This window comes from Vombatus ursinus, unplaced genomic scaffold, assembly GCF_900497805.2.
Source record: "Vombatus ursinus unplaced genomic scaffold, bare-nosed wombat genome assembly UNPS02008996.1, whole genome shotgun sequence".
NCBI classification, from domain to species: Eukaryota; Metazoa; Chordata; class Mammalia; order Diprotodontia; family Vombatidae; genus Vombatus; species Vombatus ursinus.
The window spans coordinates 87,722-114,420 of record NW_020948774.1 but is presented as its reverse complement, the minus strand read 5'-3'; the positions used below and the strand labels follow the sequence as shown (position 1 = coordinate 114,420).

At 41.9% G+C, this 26,699-nt stretch overlaps 1 protein-coding gene across 3 annotated transcripts in view; it reads left to right on the top strand.

The window, feature by feature from the left end:
- The window catches only part of ASPSCR1 (ASPSCR1, UBX domain containing tether for SLC2A4), a 135,098-nt gene that overhangs the window by 96,008 nt on the left and 12,391 nt on the right, over nt 1-26,699 (top strand). For all 3 annotated transcript variants that reach the window (XR_003568103.1, XM_027850136.1, XM_027850137.1), the window contains 5 exons: nt 17,432-17,571; nt 18,134-18,215; nt 18,559-18,625; nt 21,354-21,416; nt 21,797-21,849. Coding sequence is in view for 2 of the 3 variants with exons in the window: in XM_027850136.1 (XP_027705937.1) it covers nt 17,432-17,571; nt 18,134-18,215; nt 18,559-18,625; nt 21,354-21,416; nt 21,797-21,849 (405 nt within the window). In the remaining variant the exon portion in view is untranslated. The remainder of the gene's footprint in view (nt 1-17,431; nt 17,572-18,133; nt 18,216-18,558; nt 18,626-21,353; nt 21,417-21,796; nt 21,850-26,699) is intronic.

Here is a 26,699-nt window from a genome sequence, read left to right as displayed (position 1 = left end):
AAAACTCCCAAGAATAATATAGCCAAATTCCAGAGTTCCCAGGTCAAGGAGAAAATATCGCAAGCAGCCAGAAAGAAACAATTCAAGTACTGTGGAAACACAATCAGGATAGCACAAGATTTAGCAGCTTCTACATTGAGGGATCAGAAGGTTTGGCATATGATATTCTGGAGGTAAGAGGAGCTAGGATTACAACCTAGAATCACCTACCCAGCAAAACTGAGTATAATTCTTCAGGGGAGAAAATGGACATTCAATGATATAGAGGTCTTTCAAGCATTCTTGATGAAAAGACCAGAGCTGAATAGAAAATTTGATTTTCAAATACAAGACGCAAGAGAAGCATGAAAAGGTAAACAGGAAAGAGAAATGATAAGGGACTAATTAAAGTTGAACTGTATACATTCCTCCTTGGAAAGATGATACTTGTAACTCTTGAGACCTTTCTCATTATTAGGGTAGTTGGAGGGAATATATATAGACAGAGGGCACAGGGTGAGTTGAAGATAAAGGGATGATATCTGAAAAAACAAAATTAAGGAATGAGAGAGGATTATACTGGGAGGAGAAAGGGAGAGGTAGAATGGGGTAAATTATCTTACATAAAACAAACAAGAAAAAACTTTTACAGTGGAGGGAAAGAGGGGGGAGGTGTGAGGGAATGAGGGAATCTTCCTCTCATTGGATTTGGGGAAGGAATAACCTACACACTTAGTTGGGTATGGAAATCTATCTTACCCTACAGGAAATTAGGGAGGAAGGGGACAAGAGAGCAGGGGATGATAGAAGGGAGGGTAGGTTGGGGGGGTGGTAATCAGAGGCAAATACTTTTGAGGAGGGACAGGGTCAAAGAAGAGAATAGAATAAACGGGGGGCAGGATAGGATGAAGGGAAATATAGTTATTTTTCACAACATGACTACTATGGAAGTGTTTCTCATGACTACACATGCATAACCTGTATCAAGCTGCTTGCCTTCACAATGAGGGTGAGTGGGAAGGGAGGAAGGGAGAGAATTTGGAACCCAAAGTTTTGAAAACAAATGTTAAAAATTGTTTTTACATGCAGCTAGGAAATAAGATATACGCGCAATGAGTTATAGAAATCTATCCTGCCCTACAGGAAAATAGAAGGGGAAGGGGATTAGAGAAGGGGGGGGTTGTGATAGAAGGGAGAGCAGATTAGGGGAAGGGATATTCAGAATGCATGCTTTCTTGGGGTGGCGAGAGGGGAGAGATGGGGAAAAAATTTGGAACTCAAAATCCTGTGGAAGTGAATGTTGAAAACTAAAAATAAATTAATTAAAAAAATACATTTTGGGGGAGGGGAATGTCCTCTCAGATCTTCTCTTAATTTTTCCCCTTCTCCATTAGAATTTTTTATTCTCTCATAGGATTTTAAAATTTTTTTAAATTTATTTTGAACTTAAATACAAAAATAAAAAAATTCCATTTATATAACACAACACAAAGAGAGTGTTGAGTATGAAGTCATGAATCTCTATTTCACATTGTTTACCTTTTTTTGAAAAACTATTTAATAAATACTATACATTGCTAGAGGTAGATAGCATCTTTCTTCTTAGGTCCTTTGTAGTTAATGTGAGCATTTATAATACTCAAAATAACTTAGTCATTCACAGTTGTTCTTTGAACAATATTGCTGTTACTCTACACAACGTTCTCTTGATTCTGTTCATTTCACTCTTCATTATTTCATGTAAGTCTTTCCATGTTTTTCTGAGATCATTTCTGACAACATAGTAGTATCCCCTCATAATCATATATTCAGCCATTCCATAATTGATGGGCATCTTCTCAATTTTCAGTTTTTTGCCTCCACAGTGAAAACTGCTATAAATATTTTAGAACATATAGATTCTTTTCCTTTTTTCCTGATCACCTTGGGAAACAGACCTAATATTGTATTGCTGGGTCAAAAAGTATACACAGTTTTATAATTTGGGCATAATTCCAGATTGCTCTCTAAAATAGTTGAATCATTCCCCAATTGATAAATGGTCAAAGGATATGAACAGAGAGGTCTCAGATGAAGAAATTAAAGACATCTATAGTCACATGAAAAAATGCTCTAAATCACTATTGATTAGAGAAATGCAAATCAAAACAACTCTGAGGTACCACATCACACCTATCAGATTGGCTTACATGACAAAACAGAGAAGATAGAGGGAGAAGATGTGGGAAAATTGGAACACTAATGCATTGTTGGTAGAGTTGTGAACTGATCCAACCATTCTGGAGAGCAATTTGGAACTCTGCCCAAAGGGCTATAAAAATGTGCATACCCTTTGACCCAGCAATAGCACTTCTAGGGCTGTATCCCAAAGAGATCATACAAATGGGAAAAGGACCCACATGTACAAAAATATTCATAGCAGCTCTTTTCATGGTGGTAAAGAATTGGAAATTAAGAGGATGCCCATCAATTGGGGAATGGCTGAGCAAGTTGTGGTATATGAATGTGATGGAATACTATTGTGCTATAAGAAATGATGAACAGGCTGACTTCAGAAAAACCTGGAAAGACTTGTATGGTCTGGTGCTGAGTGAAGTAAGCAGAACCAAGAGAACGTTGTACACAATAACAGCGACATTGTGTGATGACTGATAATGATAAACCTAACCCTTCTCAGCAATACAAGGATCTAAGACCTCTTCAGAGGCCGTGTGATGGAAAATGCCATCCACATCCAAAGAAAGAACTATGGAAGTTGAAATGCTATTTTTTTTCTCTTCTGTTGAGTTTTGTTTCCTCTTTCTGGTGGTTCCTCCTATTGGTTTTAATTTTTACTTACAACATCACTAATGTGAAAATATGTTTAATATGAATGTAAATGTATAGCCTGTATCAGATTGTGCACCGTCTTGGGGAGGATGGTGGGGAGGAAAGGGGAGAAAAATTTTAAACTCAAAAGCATATGGAAGTGATTATTGAGAAATCAGAATAAATTAATAAAATAAAGTAATGAAATAAAATATTTGAATCAGTTTATAATTTCACTAACAGTGTGTTAGTGTCCCAGTTTTTCCACATCTCCTCTAACATTAGTCATTTTCCCTTTCTATCATTTTAGCCAATCTGATAAGATTTAAGTAAGATTATATCTCAAAGTTATTTTAATTTGCATTTCTCTAATCACATTTTTTCATATGAGTATATATAATTTTTATTTCATCAAAAAACTGCCTGTTCATATCCTTTGCCCATTTATCAATTGGGGAATGACTTATACATTCTTATATAAATATAACAAAGATGTTTATACATTCGAAATATGAAACTTTCATCTGAGAAACTGTGTATACAAATTGTTTCCCAGTCTTCTGCTTTCCTTCTGATCTTGGCTAGATTGATTTAATTTGTACAAAAATTTTTTTTAATTAATTTATTTTGATTTATCAGTAATCACTTCCATATGCTTTTGAGTTTAAAATTTTTCTCCCCCTTCCTCCCCACCACCCTCCCCAAGACAACGCACAATCTGATATAGACTATACATTTATATTAAACATATTTTCACATTAGTGATGTTGTAAGAAGAAACTAAAACCAATAGGAGGAACCATCAGAAAGAGGAAACAAAACTCAACAGAAGAGAAAAAAAATAACAATTCGGCTTCCATAGTTCTTTCTTTGGGTGTGGATAGCATTTTCCATCACAAGGCCTCTGGAGAGGTCTTAGATCCTGGTATTACCAGGAAGGGTTAAGCTTATCAATATCAGTCATCACACAATGTGGCTGTTACTGTGTACAACATTCTCTTGGTTCTGCTCACTTCACTCAGCACCAGACCATACAAGTCTTTCCAGGTTTTTCTGAAGTCAGCCTGTTCATCATTTCTTATAGCATAATAGTATTCCATCACATTCATATACCACAACTTGCTCAGCCATTCTGCAGTTGATGGGCATCCTCTTAATTTCCAATTCTTTGCCACCATGAAAAGAGCTGCTATGAATATTTTTGTACACGTGGGTCCTTTTCCCATTTGTATGATCTCTTTGGAATACAGCCCTAGAAGTGCTATTGCTGGATCAAAGGGTATGCACATTTTTATAGCCCTTTGGGCATAATTCCAAATTGCTCTCCAGAATGGTTGGATCATTTCACAACTCCACCAACAATACATTAGTGTTCCAATTTTCCCACATCTTCTCCAACATTTATCATTTTCCTGTTTTGTCATGTTGGCCATTCTGATAGGTGTGATGTAGTACCTCAGAGTTGTTTTGATTTGCATTTCTCTAATCAATAGTGATTTAGAGCATTTTTTCATGTGACTATAGATGGCTTTAATTTCTTCATCTGAGAACTGTCTGTTCATATCCTTTGACCACTTATCAATTGGGGAATGGCTGTACAAAAATTTTTAATCACTGTAATCAAAATTATCCTTTTTATACCTCATGAAGCTTTTGTTTATTCATAAATTATTCTTCTGTCTATAAGGTAGGTAATATGATAGGTAATATGTTCCATGTAATTTTCTTATGGTATCTCCCTTTATATCTGGGTCATGTATCCTTTTTTTAAAAAATTAATTAGTTAATTTTTAGTTTTCAACATTTACTTGCATAAGATTTTGAGTTCTAAATTTTCTCCTCTTCCCTCCATTTCCCCCTCCCCAAGATGGCATGCAGTCTGATATAGGCTTTACATCCAAATTCATGTTAAACATATTTTCACATTAGTCATGTTGTAAAGAAGGATTAGGACCAATGGGAGGAACTATGAGAAAGAAGAAACAAAATAAAGATAGAGCAAATAGTATGCTTCAATCTGCATTCAGACTCCATAGTTCTTTCTCTGGATGTGGACAGCATTTTCCATCATGAGTCTTTTGGAGATGTCTTAGATCCTTGCCTTACTGAAAAGAGCCAAGTCTCTGATAGTTAATTATTGCGCAATGTGGCTGTTACTGTGTACAATGTTCTCCTGGTTCTGCTTACTTCACTCAGCATCAGTTCATTCAAGTCTTTCCAGGTTTTTCTGAAGTCTGCCTGCTCATCATTTCTTATACCACAATAGTATTCCATTACATTCATATACCACAGCTTGTTCAGCCATTCCCCAGTTGATGGGCATCCCCTCAATTTCCAATTCTTGGCTACCACAAAAAGAGCTGCTATAAATGTTTTTGTACATGTGGGACCTTTTCCCATTTTTATGATCTCTTTGGGATATAGATCTAGAAGTGCTATTGCTGGGTCAAAGGGTATGCACAGTTTTACTGCCCTTTGGGCATAGTTCCAAAAAGCTCTCCAGAATAGTTGGATCAGTTCAGAACTCCCAGCAGCAATGCATTAGTGTTCCAGTTTTCCCCTGTCTTCTCCAGCATTGGTCATTTTCCTGTTTTATCATGTTGGCCAAATTGATAGATGTGATGTGGTACCTCAGAGTTGTTTTCATTTGCATTTCCCTAATCAGTAGTGATTTAGAGCATTTTTTTCATGTGACTATAGATAGCTTTAATTTCTTCATCTGAAAACTGCCTGTTTATTTTCTTTTGCCATTTTTCAATTGGGGAATGGTTTGAATTCTTATAAATTTGACTCCATTCTCTGTTTTAGAAATGAGGCCTTTCGGGGCAGCTAGGTGGTGCAGTGGGTAGAGCACCAGCCCTAGAATCAGGAATACCTGAGTTCAAATCTGGTCTCAGACCAGACACCACTTGACACTTACTAGCTACGTGACCCTGGGCAAATCACTTTACCCCAATTGCTTCACCAAAAAAAAAAAAAGAAAAGAAATCAGGCCTTTATCAGAGACACTGGCTATAAAAATTCTTTCCCAGTTTTCTGCTTCCCTTATAAATCTTGGTTGCATTGGTTTTGTTTGTGCAAAATCTTTTCGATATAATATAATCAAAATCATCCATTTTGCATTTCTTGATGTTCTCTATCTCTTGTTTAGTCACAAATTCTTCCCTTCTCCATAGATCTGCATGTGTCTATTTTGACCTCATCTTGGTAAATGGTGTAAGATACTGGTTTAGGAGTGGGAAACCTGGAACCTCGAACTGGATTGCCAATAGAAATCTTAAACTCTTTGAATCTAACTGAATCTGAACCCATTGTCTTTTCTCCTAAGGTGCTTCCCCCCCATCCCCAACTTCTTTATTACTGTAGAGGGCAGCATCCTTCTCCCCGTCCCTCAGGCTCTCAATCTGTTTATCATCCTTGACTCCTCACTATCTCTTACTCCCCATATCCGATCTGTTACCAAAGTCTGTTGATTTTACCTTTGCAGCATCCCTCTGTTATGTCCCCTTTTGTCCCCTGATCCTGCTATCACTCTCGTCCATGCTCTAGATTATTGCAATAACCTGCTAGTATATGTGTCTGCCTCAAGCCTCTCCTTCCTCCAATGCAGTGGTGCCGGATCAAATAAAAAATCCTTTTTAACATTCAAAGCCCTTTATAACCTAGCCCACTTTTACCTTTTCAGTCTTCTTATTCCCTGCTACATATTCTTTGATCCAGTAACACTGGCCTCCTGGCTATTCCTTAAATAAGACATCACAAATGCTGTCTGTGGCTCCATGGTATTTGAATTATTTCTTTTTACTGCTTGTAATATTTTCTTCTTGACCTGAAAGTTCTGAGATTTGACTGTAATATTCCTAGGAGTTTTCATTTTGGGTTTTCTTTCAGGATTCTTTCAATTTCTACTTTATCCTCTGTTTCTAAGGTATCTGGGCAATTGTCCATGATAATTTCTTGAAATATGATGCTGTGCTCTTTTTTTTTTAAATCATAGATTTCAGGTAGTTCTTAAATTACCTGGTCAGTTGTTTTTCCTCTGAGGTATTTTGTATTTTCTTTAATTTTTTTTCAGTCTTTTGACTTGGTTTTATTGTTTCTTGATGGCTTGTGGAGTCATTAACTTCTACTTGACCAATTTTGATTTTTTAAGGAATTATTTTCTTTACTGTAGTTTTGTAACTCTTTTGCCATTTGGATATTCTGGTTTTTAAGAAGTTACTTTCTTCAGTATTTTTTGTGCCTATTTTACCAGGATATTAATTCTCTTTTCATAATTTTCTTGCATTGCTCTCATTCCCTTCCCCCCACAATTTTTCCTCAACCACTCTTATTTGATCTTAAAAATGCTTATTGGTTTGTTTGCTCTTTTAAAGGTTTCTGTAGTTCTAAGAATTCTTGGTCTACTTATGTGTGATCTGCATTTTTTTTTTTTTTTGGCTTTGCTTATAGATGTTTTCAAGTCATTGCCTTCATCTAAGTTTGTCTTGAGCTTCCCTGTCATGATAGTAGCTTTTTATAGTCGGTTTCTTGTTTTTCATTTGGTCATTTTTCTAGCCTGTTTCTTTATTTTGAAATTTATGTTTGAGTTGGACTGTGCTCACCCTGGGGGTGGAGGGAATGTCTGGTCTGATTTTCTGACATTTATGTCCCGCTGCTTTCACATCTAGGTCTAGGGGCATGTAAGTTTTCAGTACTTCCAAGTTGGTATGGTCCAGGTAGAGGTTTGGTCACTGCTCTTCTGGTCTGTACTCTGTTTCTTACCCAGGTATGGCTCTGCTCCCTCCTGACTAGAGCCACTCCTTTCTTTCCTGGAACTATGACTTAGAACTGGATAATGGATAATGGAGCTGCCAAATGGCACCTGATCCTGAGCCCAGTGCTAGCAAGGGGTCCCTGGAATCTCTCTCTGACCAGGTGTTCAGTCTCTTTACCATCTTTGCCACTGCCCAGACCCATAGCCAGTGCCACTGCCACTGCCACTGTGCCATGCTCCCAGTCAGCCCCTAGTGTTTATAAGCACTCTTTTTCTGTCTTCCTCAGCTGTCCTCAGCTGAAAAAATGACTCACTGGTTTTTTGTTGGTTTTTCCACTCAGAATTCAGTTTGACTGTGTTTTTTTAAGTTGTTTAGAGGTCTCTGCTGGGAGAGCACTGGCAAAAATGCTTACTTTACCATCTTCACTCCTGTCTCTCTCTCTGTGTCTGTCTCTCTCTCTGTGTCTCTCTCTGTCTATCTCTGTCTCTCTCTCTCACACCCTTATCCCTTCTCCCCTCCTTTCCCTGCATTTTTTCTAGCTGTCACTCATGTCTGGAATGCCCTTCCTCCTCATCTCCATGTTCCCTGGCTTCTTTTGAATCCCAGCTAAAATCTCATTTTTTTAGGAGTTCTTTTCCAAACCCAATGTCTTCCCTCTTTTAACCATTTCTTATTTATGCTGTACATATTTTATTTTACGTATTTATTTGCTTGTTGTCTCCCATTTGAATTGCAAACTCCTTGAGGGCAGGCACTATAATTTATCTCTTTTTGTATCCCCAGCTCTTAGCACAGTGCCTGATACCTAGTAGGTGCTTAGTAAATTTTTATTGACTGACTTACTGTCCTCTGGAAAATCTTTTCATTTGAGCCCAGTGCCTTATCAGAGAATACCTCAGACAGAGGTGGTAATGAGAATGGAGAAGGGCTGTAAGGTGGACAAACTAGATGACTTCCTGGCTGTTCTCTATGAGGACATTAGGAATTGCTGGGATGTGAATGCAACTAACCAACCTCCTTGCAATTTCGGGAATAGCTAGAGTGTATCAAAGCCCTTAAATTGAATCTGTGATGCCAGGGTGTGGTTGGGGAATACCTTGTCCCCTTCTTTAATCACCAATGCTCCCCTCCCCACAATACAGAAACTAATGTGCTGTTGGGAACTGGACTAGTCGCAGACTTACATGCCCTGGGAAAGATTGTGTTTATCTTCTTCACCCCCTCTTTACAATAGAACACTCCTACCTGGGGGTGGGGAGCAGCCAGCAGTTCGTTCATTCTTAAGTAGTATGTTGCCCCAAGCTTTGCCCTAGCTTCTCCTCTTCCTCTTTCCCATTACCTTTATTCTGCTTCTTCTCAATCACAGGAAACCCATCTTGCTGAGTCCCTCTCTTACAGGTCAGCCAAGCAGGGACCAAATGAGTTTGAGCTAATTGCACTGAAATGTGAGGAAGGGAAATGAAGGAGAGGGAAATGGAGAGTCAGATTCTGTCCTTTGTCTCCTCCTGGCTCCTGCCTGCTTCTCTCATTTTATTCTTTCTCTTTTTTATGATTTTCTCTTTTTTAAAAATTATTTTCAAGTTGAGAGAAAGGTCCCCAATATTGGGCATTTTATAAGAAGTCCAAATCTCATTTTTAATGTATTAAGGGCAAAAAGGGAAAGGTATGGAAAAAATGTCTCCCCTGCTCCCCGCCCCTTTCCCAGGTTCTCCCTCTCCCATGACCCCAGTCAAAAGTATCCCTCTTCCCCTTTCCTGTATCCCGGCCTTGGACTGGTATTTTGTACTTTACTCTCTCGAACTATTTCATGCTGTTCTCAGAGGCCTTTTTTTTTTTTTTTGATGCTTTGATCTCTTGTATTGCTTCCCATCCTATGAGATGAAATTGTAATGAACTATTCCATGAAAACACCCCCAAAATAATGCTTACTGAACTTTTACTGTACTCTCTGGTATAGACAGTAAAGTGGGGGATAACGAAAGCCAGAAATGTTAGACTTTTTCTCCTCTCTTTGGAATAGTGAAATCATGAATCTCAATGATCTCGTCCATGTGGTGGGTGATGCTCTATCTTTACACTTCACAGTGGTTCTCCTAAATCAAGCTGGTGATGAAAAGCAGATGATCCAGAGTGGTACCAGGAATATCAAGGGCATAGCACAGATGATGACTCTTCTGGGACAGTCAATAGTTCTTCATCATGCATCTAGATCTGCTGTAATAAAGTGACTAAGAGATCATAAGCTTCTTCCCAGGATTTAAGTTCATAATGAGGTACCAAATACTGGCACCACTATTGGCACTCACTATTCCCTGGCTCATCCACCAAAACTTACCCCCCTTCCTTAGAGGAACATTAAGGGAAAGATACAAACCCTTTGCCAGTTAGAGGCCTCTGTGGAGGGGCTACCTCCTTCCATAGTAGCTGGGAAAGACCCCTCTGGCACTCCATCCAAGGACTCAGAATTACCACCACTATAAGCAAGAGAATCCCCCTTCCAAGTAAAATACACACCACCATACTTTTACAGTGACAGTTTCACCTCCCCCATGCTATTTGAACAAAGGGACTTCTCACCTCTCAGTTCTTCTGTCCCTCGGATGCCATCAGCCGCATTCCACCAGGGTGGACTGCCTCCCAATATGCTACCTGGCCCTAAAAACTGTACCATATAGGAATCTGTGATCAATAAAGAATCCACACGCTGCATGTGCCAGCTACTATCTTTTCTCTCATGACTTCCCCTAGTCCCTCTCTTCCTCTGCCCTGTCTTTCTACTTTGCCCTCTGGACCTCCCCCCACCATTCATCTTTACCTTTGGATTCCTTCTCACATTCCTTCTAAAGATACCATAGCACTTGGTACCCTCTGTGAGACTGGCTTTTTTCTTACCTGACATAGGGACAGAAGGAGTTGACATATTTCTTGTACTCCATTGCCACTTTGAGAGTCTACCACCATTGCTCAGCAACCACATTTCCCTTAAAGTTCACTACATCCTGCCACTTGGACCTCCTTATCTCTTTCCAGCCTCCCCGGTAAATTCAGTTGCCTGGAGTAGTCGTCTTTATTCCAGTCCCCTTGAACACCTTGGCCTTTTAGTTCTTCAGCCTCCCAAATATCATGTCTTCTGTCTCCATTCTACCCTAATCATATACAGAAGCAGTTATACTTTAGATAACCCCCACCTTCAACTGAATTTGCTATTGATGCTGGCATTTCCTGTGACAATCTTGCCTGGGATAGTTCTCTATTCCAGCTTATGGGTGCATTCTAACAATAGTGAGGCAGTAGTTTAGGCTAAAGATCTAGATTTGGAATCCAAAGGCCTGGATATGAATCTCAGCTTTGCTGCTTCCTGCCTAAAGTGTGACCTTGTGAAAATTATTTACTTCTCTGGGCCCCATTTCCTCACCTATAAAATGAAGTGTCTTGGTGTTCTCTAAGGTCTCACCCTAAGTTGATGATCCTGTGAATTAAAAGCATTGAAGTTTTTCCATCATCATTTACCAATTTCTTTTTAAATTTTTAATGATATCTCTAAGCATCTTAGTTCCAAAAACTTCCCCATAAATCTGCCTAGAATGGGTATTGTAATAAACTGCAGTGACTACAGAACAGTGGGCAAAGGAATTTAAAATCACAACCAGATTGCCCTGCAAAGGATCAGAAGGAAACAAGCCCAGAACATGGATCTGAAATACAAAATAAAATTGAGTGTGGTTGATGTATTCCATGGCTTTGGGTAGCTGACCTTGTTAGGATGTAGTTTTTTGATCCCACCTGCTAAATTCTCTGGACCATAGGTTCCTTTTACTCAGCATTTGGAAAGAAGACCCAGCTCAACTCTTGGCATTCTCACTCAAGTCCTGCTTTTAATTCTGGCTCCCATAGTTTGTGCTTCTGAAGGTTGTTCCAAAGGTCTATTTGGTGAGATCAAGTATATCTTCTCCTTAGCCATTCCTCTCATTTTGCTAAAAATCTTGTTTCTCGGGAGATAATCCAAAGTCAAGGGCTCATGTTTGAAGCTCCTTGACTCGTGATGTGTCTCTTGGCTTCTAATTGCCATATTTGGAGTCAAAGTGGTGTTTCCTACCAGAAATGCCACAGACTTCCCCTTCTTGTAGGATATGATTAGACCCATCCGTGGCCAGGGTGTCTATCCAGCCCTGTGACTAGTAGGTGATCTGGCTTTTTCTGGCAGCCTTAGTGAAGTTACTCATTTAGCCTTCCCTCTCTTGTTTCTGGTGTGCTTCTGAGCCATTGCTGAGCTTCACAGAACTTTCTAAGAGGCCTCTCTACACTCAGGTCTGCTTTGCAAGAATCTGCTGGGACCTGAAACTTAACATTTTGCAGCTAGAAATAGCTTTATTCCCTGAGAATTTAAAAAAAAAATTAATCAGCTTGCAAAGGGAGGAGGTTACAAATTATCTGGCTATTGTGCCTCAATTCGTTACGCATACCCACTTCATGCCCTCTTTTGTCATAGTTTTGACTCGATTCAGAGTTCAGGTAGCCCTTGCCCCTGCCATATTGGATTTGTTTTTAAGCAAACATCACATTCATGGGGACCTTTATTTTAGTCACTCCTTTTGGAGCAGAGGTTCTTAATCTTTTTTTGTGCCATGGACCTCCTTGACAGATCTAGTAAAGCCTCTGGACCTCTTATCAGAATACTGTTTTTAAATGCATGAAATAAAATAGGATTATAAAGAAAACCAATTATATTGTCAGTCAATAAACATTTATTATGTGACTTCTTTGTGCCAGGTACTGTACTTGAAATACAGTTATAAAAATATTTAAAAAAACAAGTTCATAGACCCTTGTTTTAGAAGAAGGAAAAAAAGATTCAACTGTAATTTTAAAAATTTAGATCCAAAATCATATTTTTAAAAAACAAAACTCATTATTTTTTCTTCACTTTCTCTAGCAGTTGAGGAAGCCTGGGAACAGTTAAAACCTGCAGGTTGTGGTCATGCTGCCTCTCCTGTGGACTGTGTTTCAAGTAAATTCTCTTTTCTGTCTCAGTTCCACAACTTGCTCCAGAAATTGCAATGCGTGACACCAGTAATCGGTGTTGTGTAAACGTACGTTCAATTGAACTACATTATACTCATAACAGAAAGATAATTGCACTGTTAACCATGAAATATAAAAAGACTTGGGGAATGCTGACATCCAGCATGTTAGGTCGATCTTCAGTGGAAGATGTGTAGGAGAACATGGACAAGATCCCATGGGATAAGAAGACATGCATGGCTTGCTGTTTCTACTCTTGGAGGGATTATTCATGTTGATGGGATCACAAATCTGTCTAAGTTTTAAGGTACACCCAAGCAGCTGGTTGTCAGGTGTATGTAATAGATTATTTGTAAAAATAATTTCCATTCCTTTCCAAAACAGAACTTATCTTTTCCTCAAAACCCATGAGTCTGCCAAACTTTTACTCATTTCTATTCAAGGTATTAATTACCATCCTTCCAGGACCCAGGTTCTCAATTTTGTTGCCTTTCATGACTTTTCACTCGCCTCTTTAAATGCAGTTTTATTTGTTAAGTCTTGTTTCTGCTTCCACAACATACCCATCATATATCCCCTTCTCTCTACTCTCATAGCCACCAAACTAGTGCAAACTAGTGGATTATTTCAGCAGTTTCTCCCTCATCTCCCTACTTCTGAGTCTCTCTCCCACTCTACCCCATACTCCACAGTTACCAAAATGTTTTTTTTAAAACATAAGTCTGATGATGTCTTTCCCCTAACTAAAACAAAAACAGAAAACAGTAGAGGTTCCCGATTACTCCTAGGATCAATTATAAACTGACATTTATTTAAAGCTTTCCCTAAACTGGCCCCTTTCTACCTTTCAAGCCTTATTTCACAGTATTCTCCTCTATTCATTCTGTAACTCATCCATGCTGGTCTTCTTGCTGTGCCTCACATGGTAATACATCGACCTTAGTGTGTCTGCTGTGCTGAGAAGTCCCTCCTCACCCCTCCTTCTTGGAATTCCTGGTTTCCTTCAAGGCTCAGCTCAGATGACGCCTTCTGCATGAGGTCTACCTCAGATGCTATTGGCAGACTTCTACATTTAGAGCTGGAAGGTGTGTCGTGTTGTCCCACCCTCTCATTTTACAGATGAGGAAACTGAGGTTGAGGAATGATAAGTGATTTGGCTCAAGTCAAACAGCCAGCAAGTGGCTTAAGTGTAATTTGAACCACCTGGATCTTCTTGGTACCTGGTGTCTCCACTACACTCCAGTGTTACTTTCTTATTTCTGCTAGAAAAGTCAGGCATGTTCACCCTCCTTGCTTGGGCAGGACTTGGTTCTTTGGCAGTTACAATGAATCTATAACATGCAGGGTGTTTAGGAAAAGGAAGAAAGCTGAGTGCCTTCATTTGCTTTCAGATTTAAACTCAGCTGCCTTCTTTCCTACCCCCTTTTTGCCCTGTGGTTTGGTTGCAAATGTTAAAAAGAGCACTGGTTTTTCTGGTGAGGAGATGTCCCTGGTGATAGAATCTTCATTCAGTTGCTTGCGTGTTTTATTTTTGACCTGACCTGTGATGTCATCAGTAAAGGGAGCTCCCAATGAGGAACTTCTTTACCAGTATTGAGCAGCACCTTCTCTGCAACTTGTGGTCTTCAAAAGTTGCCCTGGGGCCCTATGGGAGAGTGGTTCGGAGTCCCCCAGAGAACATGTGACCGAAGTGAGGCTTGAACCTAGCACTTCCTGATTGTGAGACAAGCACTCTTTAATGCTTTTACTCAAATATATGGCCCAAACTAGAGATGTTTAGTAGGTCCGTGTAATGATCTTGTCTTCTCTTTAAATCCAAAGCACTTTACAGATCCTGAGTCAGGCCATTTGACTTCCTGTAGGGAAAGGACCTGAAAAGAGTTCAAAATGCCAACCTGCCACGTACCAGTTTGGCCCTTGCAGTTCCTGAACTAGGCCCAGCCTCTCCGGCCTTTTCCACATGGGCTGACTCTGTGGGTAGAGAGGCAGGCCTCAGGGTTGGGGAGCAATGTCTCTCTTCTCCTATTCTCTCCCAGGAACAGAAGCTGGCTCTCTGGCCTTTTAGGAATGTGGGCTCTGTGGCCATGGGGGGCAGCCTGGCGCCTAGCATTCTGTTATGAAAAAGTCTTACACTGGTTGCCCACAATGGCTGGGAAGTCAGCTGTGGCTTTGGAAAGGTTAGTCTTAGAGACCCCAGGGGCCTTGGTTAGCAGCCTAAGAGTCATCTTTGTATGGGCCTTTGCCAGATCTGGTTGGCCAGATCTGCTAAGGTGACAGGGGCTGTTGTTGTTCAGTTGTTTCAGTCGTGTCCAACTCTTTGTGACCCTATTTGGGATTTTCTTGGCAAAGGTACTGGAGTGGTTCGCCATTTCCTTCTCTAGCTCATTTTACAGGTGAGGAAACTGAGGCAAACAGGATTAAGTAACTTACTTAGGGTCACACAGTGACACAAGCCTGTGTGGCCCAAGGCCAGATTTGAACTTAGGTCTTTCTGACTCTAGGCCCAGTGATCTATGGACTGCATCACCTAGTTGCCCTAGAAAGAGGCTGGTTGAGACGTAACTGATCATGGCTGGGTTCGTAGTAGGTACTTTAGAAATACTTATTGGTTGGCTATTTGCAGAGGATCTGGCCAGGGGAGAAACACCTAGCGATAAAGAAGAAGGGTCCAGAATTTGGGGGGAGTGTATGTTGGGGTAAGGAATTTATGCACACATAGCCTATTTTGTTTCACAAACAAAAACTAACTCTGTGTCAGGAAGAGGCTTTAAGTTGAGCAATGGAGGCTCTGAGTTTTCTTTTTTACCAACTGTTTTTCTGGACTGTTGGCCTTGAATTAATTGTACTGTGAGAATGAGAGACAGTGTAGTCTGGAAATGAACTTGAACATTGGATGAAAGGATCTATCTACCTAAGACCCTCCCCTTCTCCAAAGCCCCAAATGTTAGGCTCTTATTTCCAGGGAAGTAGAAATTGTCCTTTACTTTTTCTTGCCTAAGACCAGCTAGCATCAGAGAGAGAACAGATAAACTGAGCCTGGAAATCCATTTCTATCAGTGGATGACAGAGAAAGACAGACTAAAGGGGACTAGGTACCTATAGGATGGAGAGCATCACCTCTCAAAGAGCAGAAGGGCTGGGAGATGTTCCAGGATATGGGTTTATATGGTAAAATAGTGTTATGGGGGGTATGGAAAATATGGTCCCCAAATAATCCTTTTGCTTTAGAATTGTCAGGAAAGCAAACAAGACATGTGTGATTGTCATTCCAAAGAAGTTGAAATCAAAAACAAAGGCCTAGTTGGGGGTGAGGAGGAGGTACTGGGAACTGAAGAGAACAAAGCAAGGAAGAAGTTCATTTTCTCTATACGTACAGAGTCTGGAGTGCCACAGCCCCACTATGGGCCAGTACCAAAATCCGTCGTGAAGCAAACCTCTCCTGAGAAAAATGAGCTTCTTCCCTTTATCCTTCTTCTTTGTTCTCCTCACTTGCTTTCCATCTCAGGTCACCTGTGTCTCCTCTGGCAGCCAAAGCAGGCAAATAGAAAGGAGTCTGGCTGTTTTGTTAGAGGAAAGATTGGCAGATGATACGCCTCCTCTGGGTCTGAGGAAAGCTACAATCAGCTCCTTCACCCTTTAGTTAGGCCCGGCTCCACTGGGCTTTCTCAAAGCCACCGAGGTGTCCCACCCACACGACCTCACTGGTTTAACTTTCTGAAATTACTCAGTTGGACCACAAATGGAGCTGGCTGTGCCTTGTAATTTGTGTTGTCTTTGCTGACAGTCAGGAGTGACTCTCTCCCTTCCTGTGTCCCCAGGGTGGGCAAAGGGAGGGGGCCTCATGAAGGGGAGGGAAGGGTGGGCCAGGGTGGTGGATGTCTGAGGGAGCAGCCAGTTCAGCAGTGCCCTGGTTTTTGCCAAAGCTCTAATTTGGCTCTTGCTCCTCCCTGCACTGAATGGAGACCCTGACATGGATGGGTCTGGGGTGGCATATTTCCTGGGATTATTCAACCTGATACCTCTATTTTAGAGGCATAGATCTCTGAAAGGTGGTGACAGGTAGTCTCTGGGACCCTGTGTGGTACCCTGCCAAAGTAGATAGTTGTTGAGTATTTGTGCACAGAATGTAATTTAGGTATTACTTATCCCACCTCCTCATAGCACTTTACTATGAAGGAAGCAGTGATGACAGTTCATCCCAGCCACAAATGCCAAGAGCCAGGGACAAGCTCGAGTAAAGACTTAAAGGGCCATCTGCTCCATGAACAGAAATTTTGCAAATTCTTTCTTGTTCTAGTCATTAGGAGAGGTCAAGACCTCCAGAAAGAGATGTGACAATAACGACATCTCGATCTGATCCCCAGGAGACCATAGGCCTCTTCCTGAATGCTTAGGACGGCTTTGGTGTGCCTTCTAAACCAGGGGGTGAAAGAGTATACCCACTGCCTTAGTCTGAGAAAGAAGATTGGAGCTTCATCTGTCTCTGGAGAAAGCCTTTCAACATCTTCTCTCTGAGAACCTTGCCTGTTTTCATCCCATGAGGGTGTAAACCACATAGTGATTTAATGCTGCCAATAGTTTTAGGCTATAGAATCTCCTATATATATAGTCACTATATAGTCTTCTATATGTATAGTCACTATGTAGTCTCCTGTATGTAGTCATTGCCCATAGTCATAGGTCAGCAAAAGGGTAGATTATAGTAGTACCAAATGCCATTTTTCCTGCCCTCCCTAGCTTACTTGGATGCAGCTTTTCTAACAGTGTTCCCTAAGATACTGAGTTGAGATGAACAGTTGAAGATTCTTGCCTATAGGTTCTCCAAAACCGTGGCTAAACTATATACTTCTCTTCTTAATACACAGCCCATGGAGCGAGAGACGGTGGTATGCCACCCAGATCTAGAGGATCTGTTCCAGGCCTGGCCAGCAGAGCTTCCTGATGAATTCTTTGAGATCACTGTGGATGATGTGAGGAGACGCTTGGCTCAGTTGAAAAGTGAACGGTGGGTCTTTGGTTTTCCATCTACCATCTCTCTTCTTTTCCCTTACCTTTCAATTTTTATATCCTGCTGCATCTGTCCTGTGTTTCCAGAAGGTCTTCAGGCCCTACTTCCCAAAGGCTATATAAGGAGATGAGGAAGAAGTATATGTCCAAGAATGTTTTTCCAGGTGAAGCCTCTCTCCCTTCCGGAAAGGGTCTCCTTTCTTCTAACTGTACTTTAAAAAAAAAAAAAGGACATTGAGCTACAGGATCTAATGCTTATTCTTTTTGATACAAAAACCTGAGGTGTGCTCTTAGTGACACCTATTAGTATGTCCAGGGTCTGGCTGGGGATAAGGACATGACACACAGAACCTAGGTCTTGCCTGAATATGCTTCACAGAGCATGCTGGCATTTTTCATGGGCAATAAGAACTTACGGGTAGGAATAAGACTTCTGGGGTCAGGGCAAATAATGAACTTCAGGAATAGCTCTAACTTGAGAACCCTTTGTAGGAAGAGAGAAACTTGAAACCTCTTCTGCTTTTTACCTCCTGTATTACTCTGTTTTACTTCTATCTTAGGAAGCGCCTAGAAGAAGCACCATTGGTGACCAGATCTTTGCGAGAAGCTCAGATGAAAGAAAAACTGGAACGATATCCAAAGGTATATGAAGTTGGTCCCTAGGGGAATTCAGCCAGCCCTCTTTAGTTCTAAACTTTGAATGGGATGGGGATCCTGTAAGGACCTAATTGAGTGATTCTGCAGTACTATGTGGCAAAAATCATAGAGGGATGAGGCAGCTGTTGGTAGGAATGATGATTTCTACTGTCTGCATTGCCCTGTTCTCTGCCAACTCAGGAACAGAGTTTAGGAGTGTTAGGAGACTGAGCTGATGGATTTTTCTTCTAAGTAACTGGGGTCAGGGTTTTTGGGGTTGGCTGGGTACTATTCCTCATGATAATCTGAACTTGCTATTTTGGGGGGTGGGCTGTCTCTGTTGGCCTAGATTGCACTGAGAATTCTGTTCCCTGACCGATACATCCTACAAGGCTTCTTTCGCCCAAATGAAACAGGTAGGACTGTGCCTTAGGCTACTGAATCTTTTAGTTGTGCTATTAGGGATTGTGGGACTTCTCTCTCCCATCCTTTGATTTCCTCAAAATATATTGGTTTGTCCAGTGGGCCCTGATAAGAAAAGGACTACCTAGACAGTAGAGCTAATGGAATAGGTACAGAAGGATCCAGCCTTATTGAAAAGAGTAAGATTGGAGACCATGGATAGGCCAGATGCCTTCTTATTTGAGGGAAGATGGATTGACTCAACCCATAACTGCTTTGACCTTGTCTGAGTGGGCAGTAATAAAGCTTGAACAATCTCAAGTATCTTTTTCCTTTCTACTCTTAATTTCAATTACTTCTCTGTACTCTAGGTATCTTCTGCATTGCCTGAGTGTTTGGACCCAGGGTAGGAGGTTAGGGTGAGAATGGGCTGATTCAGAAGAGGGTTGAAACCCCAGGCTACCTACCCTCTTGACCCAGCATCTATGGCTGCAATTGTGTCAGGGGCAGGCAGAACCCTTAAATATTAAAGACAGAAGGTAACAACAAGCAAAATTCTTTGATTAAATCCTCAGAATAATGGCATTAAAACTGGTCAGATCAGCTCTACAGAAGTTGGGGGGGGACAATATAAGGTAGTTTAGGAGGGAGGGCACTGAGAGTTGGAAGGGTGAAGATCAACCTTCATGTAAAAAGTGACACTTGAGCTATGTCTTGAAGGAAGAGAGGACTTCTTTTGAGGCAGAGCTGAGCAGGGAATGAATTCCAGGCATGAGAAAAGTACAGATTCAGGTGATGTCATACTATGTGTGAGAAATAGAAGAAAAGTCACTTTGGCTGATTTTCAGTGTGAAGGAGGGGAAGTAATGAATAGTGAGGTTGGAAAGACAAATTGGAGCTAGCCTAGTTAGGAGGTCATTAGAATAATCTAGCTGAGAAGTGATGAGGGCCTGAACTAGAGTGGTGGTGTGTGAGTAGGTAACAGTTGTTGCATGTAGGAGCTATTGTAGAGGTAGAAATAGCAAGATCTGGCAACTGACTGAATGTGTGGGGTACAGAATAGTGGAGGAGTGTAACACTGAAATTATAAACTTGGGAGCCTGGAAGAAGAGAGGTATATTTGGAGGAAAAGACGAGTTTTATTTTGAAATTTCTCTGGGACATCCTTTTTGAAATGTCTGTGTAATAGACAATGATGAGGACCCAAACCCAAGGGAGATACTGGGGCTGGCTCTGTAGATCTGTAAGTTGTCTGCATAGAGATAATAATCAAACACATGAGAGTTGATGAAGTAATCAAGGCAATATTGAGAGAAGAGGATCCAGGATAGATTCTGCAGTTAAGTAGTATGATGTGGATAAACCACCAAAGGCATACTGAGAAGGAGTAGCTAGATAGGTGGAAAACCCAGAGAAGAGAGTATATTGAGGAGGGAGAAGATGGTGCAGCAGATGGGTTGGAAAAAAGTGAGAACTGAGAGAAGAAACTTAGATTTAGCAACTAAGAGATTATTTGGGAACTTTGGCAAGAGCAGCTTCAGTTATGATGCAGTCCGAAGCCAGATTGCAAAGGGTTGAGAAGTTAGTGAGAGTGGAAGGAGTGGATACATAGAGTGTAGACAGATTTTTCTAGACTTTTGACTGAAAGGGGGAGGAAAGCGTATAATAGTTTAAGATGATAGTAGAGTCTAATGAAGGTTTTTTAATGATGCAGGAGACAAGTATATTTGAAAGGCAGGAAAGATACAGAGAGAGACAGACAGATGGAGGAGGAGGAGGTGAAAAAGAATTTATTGAGAATATATTCTGAAGAAGATTGGGAGATCAAGGGTTTGTGTTGACAAGGAGAGAGTCAGCTCATTGTCAAGGATTGAATGAAAGGAGGAGAGTAGGAGATGTTGTCAAGGATTGTCAAGGTACTATACAGATAGTTAGGGTACATTAATGCTTTTTTCAGCATCCCTCTCTAGTTTTGTCTCCTTATCACCTAGCTATGTACTCCTGGACTAAGCATTAGACCTATACCAGACTCTTATTTTAATCAAGGACCACACCAAATATTTGCAAATTTAGTATGTAGTTAGACTAGAGGGAGTGGGGTTGCTTCAAGGTAGCAGGAGGAGAGGGGAAATAGAACAGAGAGCAGATGAAGAGAGCTCAGAATTAAGGTTATAGATTGTAAACAGTGTAGAGAAAGAAAGACCGTTTATGTTTATGCTGAAGACACAATTTGGCATTCCCTCATAGCTCCCAGTGTTAGCACCTCTACATATAGAGTCCCTGATATTTTGGTAGTAAGGGAGTCCCTGCTGGTTAACAGCTGCCTTCCTGCACCACTTCCCTGCACTCCCAAGGATGAGTGCATTCAGACCGTGTGAGATGAATAGGGTTCCATTTCTTTTTACTGATGCTTGGATTAAATGCAGAGAATGAAAATGTCATTGCCACCTTTTGCAACACAGTGTGCTACTGATAGACATCTCAGAGTTAATTTCTAAATTCTGCAGGCTAAGATTGAAAGGCTGATGGAGGGTCTGGGAAAAAATGTCTTTTAAGCCAGAGTCACTGGCCCCTTCCCACTTCCTAGATCCCATCCTAAAGGGAAATGGGAGAGAGTCAGGGACCCCACATCTTAAAATATTTTTATGGTTCTTTGTAGCTAAGTCATAGAAGCTAGGTTCTGTCCTGCTAAAGTACTGATGTATCTTCCCCTTTTAATCCTTCTTTCATCTTGTCTAACAGTAGGAGATTTGCGAGACTTTGTGAGAAGTCACCTGGGAAATCCTGAATTGTCCTTTTACCTGTGTAAGTTCTTTCTTGATTTCTCCTTCCTCCCTTTTCTTAGAGCCCTTTCAGTTCCTGAGATAATGGTGGGGAAGCTACCCCAAGTAGTAATTTTCCTTTCCCAAATTTTCTGCTGCTTAGAAGAGTCACTCACTAAGGGAGGGCAGAGACTACAGTTTGTATGACTGAGTCATGTCTAAGTCAGTGACTTATTCTGAACCTGCCTTCCCTCCTCCATACACAAGATACGATGCTGCCACCCAATGGTTTGGGTCAGTTTGGGTGATATCAGTAATTCTTCCATTCCACTTTGCCTCTATATCTTGGCTTCTTTGTTTTGGGAGGTAGAAAAAGTGAGGGGAGAGATTATTCTTAACCTAATCAACTTTTTCTCTCCACAGTCCTTGCTCCTCCAAAAACCATCCTGAGTGACAACACACTGACTCTCTTCCAGGTACTATGGCTGTTCCCCAACCTGGGTATTGGTTGATAGTGGGTTCTGTTCCATGGTGTGCCAAATAGAATCCTAGCTCAATCAAAAGAATGATATGGGAATGTCCCATGTGTGCTTTGGGGAGGGTATCAGATGCAGCAGTTGATGTCACGACCAGTTGGATTGGCTTTCCACTGCGGTAATGGTGCCAGTTAGCCTCTGGTTTCTCATAGAAGCCTGGCCATTAGGCTTCAGTCTCTCTGCTGGGTTAGGGAGGTCTGCTGCAGGGTGAGGCCCCAAGTACTTGGAAAGAAGTTAATGGGAGCTTGTTTGCCAAGCATATAATAAAGCCTTTTAGAGGCCGATTGCATTAGGAAGGGATTAGGCCCACTCTGAAGTTGTTTAGAATGGAGCTTTGTAAAATTCTTCACTTCCTGCCTGGGCCCCACTAAAGGGGATGAGCTTGTAGTTGTTGTCCAGTCCCAGGACCTAGGGCAGACTGATGTGCCTGGAATCACTGGATAAAGTCAGAAAAACTGATCCTAGGTTTTTACTTGGGTTGATATTTACCTTCTGTCCCTCTTACCTCATGGGACTCAGCTTACTCTGAACATTGAATACCTGGCATTGGGGTTCTCTTGCTTGGCTACAGTTTGCCTGACTCAAAAGACACTGCCCCATCTATTGTCCCTCCTTGTGCCTTCCTCCAGGGTCCACTTGAATGAAGGTGTTGCCTTCAGCCCTTCTCCCAGGGAGATTAGGGCTGTGCAGGGTACCCAAACTCACTCTTGTCAGGAATGTTTAGTAGTTAATCCTAACTAATGCTATCATTTCCATTCCTTTCTTCCCTTAACTATGGCCCCTTACAGACCACTGAGAGTAAGAAGCAGTTGGATCCTGATCCTACTGGTAACTAGCACCCTGAACTAGAGAGGAATGGAATGTTTCTAACTCATTTGCTTCCCCCCCTTGCTCCATACCCCCCCAAGAGTTTCCTCGTGTAGTCCCCCAGCATAGCTGCCTTAATGGTTTCCTCTTCAAAGCCACTTCAGATATTTTAATTAATAACAGCTATTAGCCCCTTTCAAATAACAGACAATAGCTCCATGGCCTTTGAAACGGGAGGTACCCAAATTTTTGAAGTGGGGGTGGCTTATGAATGGGAAGGTTTCTGCCTTTTTTCCTTTGTCTTTTGAAGCACTGCCATTATGGGGAAAAGGGTGTTGCCCTGAGTGGGAAGGAAAGGGGAAAATGATAAAGCTGAGGGATAAGAAACAAAACCAGTATATTTCATGGAAAGGGGATGAATGGAAATGACCTTGAAATGAAGGGGCAAGGGATGGGTAAATATTGAAGGGGGTTAGGCTAGGACATCTAGGTGGCACAATGGATAAAGCTCTGGGTCTGGAGTCAGGAAGACTCTTTCTGAGTTCAAATTCAGCCCCAGATACTTACTAACCGTGTGACTCTGGGCAAGTCACATAACCCTGTTTGCCTTAGTTCCTCATCTGTAAAATGAGCTGGAGAAGAAAATGGAAAACCATTCCAGTATCCTTGCCAAGAAAACCCCAAATGGGGTGACGAAGAGTCAGACATAACTGAAAAACAACTTAAGAAAAGGGTCCCAAGATCTATAGTGGGGAAGGGCCCACACCAGCTCTGTTTCTCTTTTGAAACTTGTTTTATTTCCATATTTTCTTCCTTCCTTATGTGTTCATAAGTTGAGCCTCCCTATATAGATCCAGGAAACTTTATCTGTCCCTTAACTTTCTCAATTTTCCCTTTTCCACTGGGCTTCATGAGGAGGTACCTCCTCCTTCTCCCCCTAACCCCTCCACTTGGCAGCTAGCTTGTTGATAAACATTTAATTTGGAAGACGCATCATTGTAGAGTGTGGGCTAGAGCTCTGGGCCCCATGACCCATATGCTTCCAATTAGGAGGCCCTAGACTGGTGGAGTCCATGGAGCACTGACTTACTCTTCCATCACCCCATCCCACCTGGAGAAGCCTGATTTCAGGTGACACTTTGCTCCCTGCTAACGGCAGCCATCTCCTTTCATCTGTCAGCTTTGCCCCCAGTCAACAAAGGGGGCCAGCCAGACCCGGCACCACTTCTACCGGGAGTGGTGTTCCTTCCTGCCAGAGATCAGAGTGCTGGCAGTGACTGAAGGGAGGCCTTTCTCCTCCTGGCGAGCGGCAGGCGAGGAAGCTGAGGGGGCTTTCATGTCTCTGGCAAGTCTGTTGTTGTTGGCTGGTCTCCCCCCTTGGTGGCTGGTCCTGATTGAGAGGCAGCTGCTGAATGCTTCAGGAAAGTGACAGTCACCTTGGAGGAAGCCAGAACTTGTAGGGGCTTGGGTTGTAAGATTTGGAGTGTTAGAGTTTGCTGTGAGGAGGGACGGGCTGTCCTCAGGGGGAATGGGGAAGGCGAGTGGATGACAGGGAGGTTTGTAGCAGTCCTCATCCCCCAACTGCACACATGCACACATATACATATTCTTTGTCTTTTAGCCTTTTCCCTGGAACCTGAGACACCTAAAGTGCAGGCACAGTCTCTCTCGGCTCTCCCTCATCTCATGGCATTCTCTACCCATACAGCCTCTCCTGTGGCACCTGACATCCAAAATGGTTGTTATCCCTGATGGGTCTTTGATGCCTTTCTCCAGGGAGTTCAGCATTTTCTTTCAATTCATTCTTTGTCCTGAGAATGCCTTTCCTCTAGGAAGGGAAACTGAGGCCTGGAATGGGGGAAAGTTTCCCTCCCAATGTTCTGGATCTCAGCCACAGCCCCAACTCAGGAAACATCTTCAGCTTCCCTCTCCCCACACCTATTCTTTTTTTTCTTCTTTTTTTTTTTTTTTTTGGTGAGGCAATTGGGATTAAGTGATTTGCCCAAGGTCACACTGCTAGAAGTGTCAAGTGTCTGAGTGCTCTATCCACTGCGGCACCTAGCTGCAACCCCCCATGCCTATTTTTTTAGCCCAAAATTCCAGATTTCTTTATCATCTTCAAATACTACCTAATCCAGCTCTTTGCACGCTATTCTGTACTTTATGTGTCTTAGGCTCGCTTGAAAAGAGTAAACTGTGGGCTATAAGAATGCCTAAAGATCACCAAGGGAAAGATATCTCAGAAATACTTCTATGTAGCCATTCTAAAGCAGGCCAGGAAGTTGTCTTTGAGGCTAACTTAAATTCCTCTCGTTCCAGTTTAGGCCTATTCCTTTTTGTTTCATGGCATAAAATATTTACTGACTGCCTATAATATGCCCAGCACTGTACTAGGCTTCTATGGAGACTGGAGCTGGAAATAGAATTCTTCTTGGCTTGAGAGTCAGCAAAGTATATACTCTTTTTGCTAGTGTGTAGAAAGAAGTCCTAGATCCTGGCTTCCAGGTGAGTGACCCTGAAGTCTTTCTGTCACTCCACATTCTCTGAAATACGTTCTCCTCAGGAAAGCTACCTAAGTCACAGACATGGAATGCTAGAGCAGCCTGAGAAGTCTGTTCATTTGTAGAGTCTCTATGACCCTTAATAGTGCTGCTAGGGGCAGTACAAAGGATGAAGGGGAAAAGGCTTATCAGGAGCTCAAAACAGATTTCAAGAGTAGGAAGAAACCAAAAACCTCCATAGTAAGTAAGCACAGGCAAGGAAGCAAAGCTTTAGCAGTGGTGGGGAGGCAAAGTAGCCAGAGGTGCCCACAATAGCTAAATAGTGCTGAGTTGGCAGCCAAAGAGGAGAGAAGGGCTGGCCTGCCGAATTAAGGAAGGTGGCAGGAGGGATGACACAGAAGACTGCACTATCCTAGGGGTATTCCTCTACTATTCTGATTGTGGGAAGCAATAGTTTGGGCACAAGGGGGAAAATAAAGGTCCCCATACTACCCCTGTTTAAAGCCTAGATCAGAGACTGACTAGCTGCTCCCCTGCCCTCAGCTGCAGCATAATCCAATGATGACATCAGGCTTACCAATATGCTTTTGAATAGGGTCCAAGGCTTTCTTTTCTTGCTTGTAATTGGGCTGCTTATTCTTCCACATCCCTGCTTAGCATTCTTCTTCCCAGCCCTCCAAAGCCTTTCTGTGGGTTAACTCTTTAAACGGAAGATACCATCTTTCCAGTTTTCTATGGAAGTTAACTCCTCTGTGGAATCTCAGTCCTTTACTTTCTGTCTCTCTCACTTTCTCTCTGTCTCTCACTCACTCTGTCTCTCCCTCTCCTTCCCTCCCCAGAACTAAGGACCTGGGCAAGATCTGTGGGAAAGGAGGGAGATAGGACACAGAGGCCTGGTCCTGATCTCCAAAGCTTTTGTGGTGGTTTCTTCCTGGTGTCTTGGGCCGGGCATCACTTTCTGGAGGGCTCGAAAGGAAACCCATACACTTGGAAACAGTTAGATTTTGAATGGCATATGTGTGTAATCCACTGCAGTAGACCAGGGTGTCAATTTGAAATCCGTGTGTGTGTGTGTCTGTGTGTCTGTGTGTGTCTCTGTGTTTTCTTTTTTTTTTCCTCCTTTTTTCACATCTTTTAAGGTCAGGTGGAATTCATGAAACCCCAAAGGACCTGGGCTTTGATGTCCAATGTAATGATAATAACACTGTGTGTAGCTCAGGAGTCTTTCATCCATGGATCTCAAAGCACTCTCCTAACACTAATTAATTGTGCCTCCCCTCTCACATGCCTTGAGGGAGTTTCCTGTTTCCACAGTGTATGTATGATTCCTCTGGCTCCTTTTACAATTAAAAAAGCAAAGGGAGGTGGTTGGGAGCCAACAAAAGAGCTGTAAGAGATGTTGGCCCAGGATCTAGTGAATAAAAAGTGGACTGTCATCTGAGAGACCAGACACTTATTTGGCCTATTCATTTTTCTGTGCCA